At 36.2% G+C, this 5,871-nt stretch overlaps 1 protein-coding gene across 1 annotated transcript; it reads right to left on the bottom strand.

Annotated features, from left to right (window-relative positions):
• Nucleotides 1-1,385: 1,385 nt before the first annotated feature.
• ccl19b (chemokine (C-C motif) ligand 19b) lies at nt 1,386-3,680 on the bottom strand. The gene is made up of 4 exons (XM_027132577.2): nt 3,494-3,680; nt 3,134-3,251; nt 2,311-2,420; nt 1,386-2,181 (listed from the first exon to the last, which is right to left on the bottom strand). Exons 1-4 carry the CDS (start codon nt 3,573-3,575, stop codon nt 2,168-2,170), a joined length of 324 nt encoding a protein of 107 aa, XP_026988378.1. The 5' UTR covers nt 3,576-3,680; the 3' UTR covers nt 1,386-2,167.
• Nucleotides 3,681-5,871: the final 2,191 nt, after the last annotated feature.

Genomic DNA, 5,871 nt, shown 5'->3' with positions numbered 1-5,871 from the left:
GTTATTCTTTCCATAAAGGCTAATTTGAGTGTATAATAATAATAATAATAATAATAATAATAATAATAATAATAATAATAATAATAATAATAATAATAATAATAATAATACATTTTATGTATAGCACCTTTTAATAAAAAAATAAAAAAGAATCTTAATAATAATAATAATAATAATAATAATAATAATAATAATAATAATAATAATAATACATTTCATTTATTGCACCTTTTAATAAAACATACATACATAAAAAATTAAATAAATAATAACAATAATAATAATAATACATTTTATTTATAGGCACCTAATAAATAATCAAATAACAGCAAACAACAATAAAAACAATATCTAGCATTATCTATTTATCTAGCACTTAAATATTTAAGGAGATTTAAGATCTTAGATCATGTGGAATCAGCACTTTTGAATAATTAGGGTTCGAGCAGTGTTTTGAATGTGGTGAGAGAGTCTGTGTTACGAATGTTTTCCGGAAGAGAATTCCAGAGACGAGGAGTAGTGAGACCAGTGCTCTAGTGCCACTGGTGGTTAAACAGGCAGGAGGTGTAACGAGGATCCATGACGAGGTAAAACGTAGAGTATGGGAGAGAGGGAGCGGAGAACCGTATAAGATCTGAGAGGTATGGTGAAGCAAGGATATAAAGAACATTAAAAGTAAGGAGAGGGATCTTAAAATCAATATAGGGAGCCAGTGGAGTCTTTGAATGGAGGGTGTAATGTGATGCATGATGGGAGTTTGGGTTACGATACAGGTAGCAGAATTCTCAGGAAGAAATAATCACTCTTTACAACCATGGTGAGCTGAAAAGGATCTCAATTCAAAACATTTCTAACAGTGAAGCAGACAGAAAACAACAGAACAGTAGAAGATGTTATATTATGTTATTATCTTCCAAGCACTCGGGATTTGGTGTCATCAGCATGATACCCAAATAATTATTTACATAAAAATGTCATGCATTTATTTAAATAATAATAAACGGCTTAATAACAATCAAGCATCATTTGAACGGCTTAGCCTGAATATCGGTGCTAAATAAATGAATCACTTTATGGCCACAATTTTCAACAGCTACCTCCTCAGTGCACTTCAGTGGCCTCCTCAGTCACCAGATACGCATTCAAATTGTATTTGGATGATTAGGTAGAACAGGGAAATTATTCAATCATGATTGACTTACACTTTATTACACCATAGAGAAATTAATGATGTTATCGTATGTATAAGTTATTGGTTAATAAAGTTACCACAGAGTAGTAAACCCAAAATAATGTCCTGCTGAGGAATATAATGGTATCTAGTATAGCATGAGTAATAACTGCATAGCATGGGAAAATACAGTATGTAAGATTATGCATCCATGTGTTTGTCCATCTTCACTTTATTCTGGCCAAATTAGACACATTTTACAATTCTGACATCTCTCATTCTCCTCAGAACAATCTCAGATTTTATTTATACTGTATAAGAGTATAAAGAACATAAGACCTGGAGTTGTTTTATCAGTTCACCGAAAGGGGGCGCACATGTACAACAAACTGGCGAACAAGAAAAACAACAGAAGTTTTAGAGATCCTTATTACAGAAAGCACAAGAATTATGTTATACTCTAAAACTAAAATATCGAAAGTTTCATTATTATGCGTTTGTAGAAGGAAATGTTGGTATAAAAAATTTATTCTATTACATTTTGGTCAGAAATTCAATGTTGGTCATGAATTTTATCCTATTACATTTCTATACGATACAAAATTAATCCTTGTACTTATTTTAACAAAAAATAAATATATTTTGGTATCTAACCTTTCAGTGATTTTTTTATGTTTCTATAAAATAAATACAGCATATTCACTCAAATATTTAATTTTTGGTAAAAAGTGTCTTTTTATAAACATAGATACGGTAAATGAGACAATAGATATAAATATGTACAGAATAAAACTAAACCACTACCAGAGATATTCTGAAATACAATCAAAGCATGTTCAGGTGGTGGGTTTGGTTTCACACAACAACAGCAATATTTTTAGCATATCTTATCATAAGCTTATTCATTCCTGGCAGTGGTTTCAGCTTCCCAGATCAGTCTAATCCGAGTCTGATCCTAAACAGGACCTGTGTGATCTGATCCACGATTATTCGATACTACTTCGATGTTTCTGCAAGGATTGGAAATAGAAGAGTATGTCAGAATATATAGAAAAGACTATTGCAGATTTTCCTTTCTTGTGAAGAAATTAAAGTTTGTTCTATTTAAAATAAATAGTAAAAAAAAACAAAAAACATACTTTTGGATGATTTTCCGGATCTTTTATTCAGTCTTTGGATTAACTTTTTAACCCAGTTGTTCTTTTTTGGAAGAGGTGCACACAGTTCCTTGCCATACCTTGTAATAAACCTGTAAAATATACATATATATATATATACATTAATAAAATAAATATTAGAAATATAAAATATCCTATATACCAGTTTGAGTTCAATTTGATAAAAAGAAAAAGAAAAAAAGGGTGAGCTAATGAACGAGCTTCAAACATTATAAACATAGATGTGTGTGTGTGTGTGTGTGTGTGTGTGTGTGTGTGTGTGTGTGTGTGTGTGTGTGTGTGTGTGTGTGTGTGTGTGTGTGTGTGTGTGTGTGTGTGTGTGTGTTCGAATCCATCTTTTATACCAATGATGAGTTTCGATGAGTTTGAAAGTGTTGATTAATTTGAGCAGCTCTGACAGTAGTGCAGCTTTAAATCATAAATTTACTGCAATGTGCTTGTTTTAAGATGTTATCGTTTTATGCGTCCAAATTAAACAGTGCATTATATTGTAAATGCTTAGATGGTAAATTGACATTTATTTTATTTTATTTTATTTTATTTATGGAAAAAGTCTACAGCATCAACACTAGAGAGGGTCGAGGGAACGACTCTGTTATCACTGTTATAACATGTAACTATAGATGGATAAAAGCTATGAAGTGCTATTCTTAATGAATGAAATCATGAAATCTAATAATAAATATAATAAAATAAATATAAATAAAATAAATAATGAGCTGTGTGCCATTTTAGATGCAAAAATAAATAAATAAATAAACCTTGCTAAATGATAAATACTTACACCGTGGCCGCCACTCTGCAGCCCGCCCCTTTGACCTGGTGGTAGTAGGACACTACCGCATTTCTAGGGATTTTTTTGTCCACGACTGACAAACAGCAGTCTGGTATTGCATCGGTGGCTGTCGAAGACAAAGTCTATGTTAAATCGTGACCTGGATCATCCAAGTTTAGAATTTAAATATGTCAGGCATCCATTAAAGCTTTCATTATACAACAAATAACTAATTTGTACATTGATGTAATTTTGTTTGATGATTATTTTAAAATGAATATGCATAGGATGCACAAACCTTTGCACATTAAGAACAACATTTCAGATAGATATATAGATAGATAGTACAGAGTAATGAAACTGTCTCACCTTCTACAGAGCTACAGCAGATGAAGAACAAAGCAAGAATCAGGAGAGCAGCTGCCTGAAACATCACATTGTTTCTCACCATCCTGACTGTATTGTGTGTGTGTGTGTGTGTGTGTGTGTGTGTGTGTGTGTGTGTGTGTGTTTGTGTGTGTGTGAGTATGAGTGAGTGTGTGCTCCAGACGACACGGAGCGCAGGCTCTATATATACGCCTCCGTAACTTCTCTTTCACTTTCACTTATGACAGGTAAGTATAAAAGTTGTCTTTGATGTCGGCCCTTTCACCCACATGGCGTTAAACAGGAGTAGTCATGCTTGCCAAACAGCCATCCATCAAACACAAAGGCAACCTGCACACCCTATCGTGTAACATTCTTATTTAACATCCACATGGGAAAAGTGTCTTGGCATGAAGGTGAAGTGCCTTACCGTAAGTGTCCTGTAGTTTAAGTGTGATCAGGACTATTATCATGTCCTAATCATGCCACACTATAAAGGCACTTATTGGAGATTAATGGTGTTATTTTCACCTTTCAGCTGTCAGAGTGGTCTGTAATTTGGTTCACATTAATCAGAGCTGCGTTGCTGAGTGATGATTGGGTGTTGAAGCGGGCTGGCATTGAAAAAATAAATAAATAAATAAATAAATAAATAACAGAAATATTCTCAAACCATTTACTTATATAAGACAAGAAACATCAAACTTTTTATCCTGGAGGTTCGATGGGTTTGTGCTGATGGCTGATCGGCGTCTCTAAAATCATCCGTTGTGTGTGTGTGTGTGTGTGTTTGTGTGATAGTGCCCCATGATGAGCTGGCACCTCATCCAAGGATTGACTCCCTGTATGCTTCCATGTGTAGGAAGAGCGGTACAGAAAATGCATAGCTGGATGATTGCACAATGGCCATTAAAACAAGTTTATACTACAATAGACTTGTTTCCTCACTTTCTCATGAAATTCATAAGAAAGGGCATGAAACTTTGTCATAAAACTGAAAAAGTTAGTTGGACATGAAACTCGGAAATCAGAACCCTGAAGCATTTATGAAGAATTTCCTGTGGGAAGGGAAAGTCAGGATTACTGACACTGACACTGAAGACATAGTTAACAGGACCAGCATGAGTTTAAGAACTGTGTTGTTGAAATGAGCTTCTGATTATGTTTAATAATGTATGCTTCATTTCATGATTGTGAAGTACATGTTCTGGTCCTTTGTGATCTGGAAGCTACTAAGCCTCTTAATCTCCGACTTGATGATTTTTGTGTGGATCTGTTTATTCCTGTTGACTTGTGATTGTTCATACCTTGAAGATTTACTTCGCTTTACTTTTTGATATTAAACGCCTTGCACTCACATCCGAACACTCATCGGCCACGTGACAGGAAGTGCTGCTACTGACGTACTGTACAAGGCTCTTAATGGTTTAGCTCCCATGTATCTAACTAGACTTCTAACACGTTATAATCCTTCATGCTCTCTGAGATCACAAAAATCAGGACATCAAAATGTACTAAAGGTGGTAGAGTGCTTTCGAATTTAGCTCCCAAACTTTGGACTAGTCCTCCTGATAGTGTTCGGTGCTCAGACACACTTTCCAAGTTTAACAAGTGAAACGAGTGACGTGACATACGGCTAAGTATGGCGACCCATACTCAGAATTTGTTCTCCGCATTTAACCCATCCAAAGTGCACACACAGCAGTGAACACACACACAGCAGTGAACACACACACAGCAGTGAGCACACACACAGCAGTGAACACACACACACAGCAGTGAACACACACACAGCAGTGAACACACACACACAGCAGTGAACACACACACACAGCAGTGAACACACACACAGCAGTGAACACACACACAGCAGTGAGCACACACACAGCAGTGAGCACACACACAGCAGTGAGCACACACACACACACACACACACACACACACACACACACACACACACACACACACACACACACACACACACACACACACACACACACCGTGAACACACACCCGGAGCAGTGGGCAGCCATTTATTTTATTTTTTTTTTACCCGGGGAGCATTTGGTTGGGTTCGGTGCTTTGCTCAAGGGCACCTCAGTCGTGGCCGGCCTGAGACGAACTCACAACCTTAGGGTTAAGAGTCAGACTCTCTAACCATTAGGCCACAACTTCCCCCTTAAATTCATTCATTCATTCATTCTTTCATTTTCTACAGCTTGTCCGAACTACCTCGGGTCACGGGGAGCCTGTGCCTATCTCAGGCGTCATCGGGCATCGAGGCAGGATACACCCTGGACGGAGTGCCAACCCATCACAGGGCACACACACACTCTCATTCACTCACACACTCACACACTACGGACAATTTTCCAGAGATG

The sequence above is a fragment of the Tachysurus fulvidraco genome, chromosome 20 (assembly GCF_022655615.1).
Source record: "Tachysurus fulvidraco isolate hzauxx_2018 chromosome 20, HZAU_PFXX_2.0, whole genome shotgun sequence".
In the NCBI taxonomy this organism is placed as follows: domain Eukaryota; kingdom Metazoa; phylum Chordata; class Actinopteri; order Siluriformes; family Bagridae; genus Tachysurus; species Tachysurus fulvidraco.
Note: the sequence above shows the minus strand (reverse complement) of the source record. Positions and strands in the feature narration are given on the sequence as shown.

What these genes read in the sequence shown, in the direction of transcription:
- ccl19b (XM_027132577.2), bottom strand. Translation starts at nt 3,575, where the DNA reads ATGGTGAGAAACAATGTGATGTTTCAGGCAGCTGCTCTCCTGATTCTT. An exon ending in CTGCTGTAGCTCTGTAGAAG is followed by an intron (nt 3,252 to 3,493) that starts GTGAGACAGTTT and finishes TGTCTTCGACAG; the next exon opens with CCACCGATGCAATACCAGAC. An exon ending in TGCAGAGTGGCGGCCACGGT is followed by an intron (nt 2,421 to 3,133) that starts GTAAGTATTTAT and finishes TATATTTTACAG; the next exon opens with GTTTATTACAAGGTATGGCA.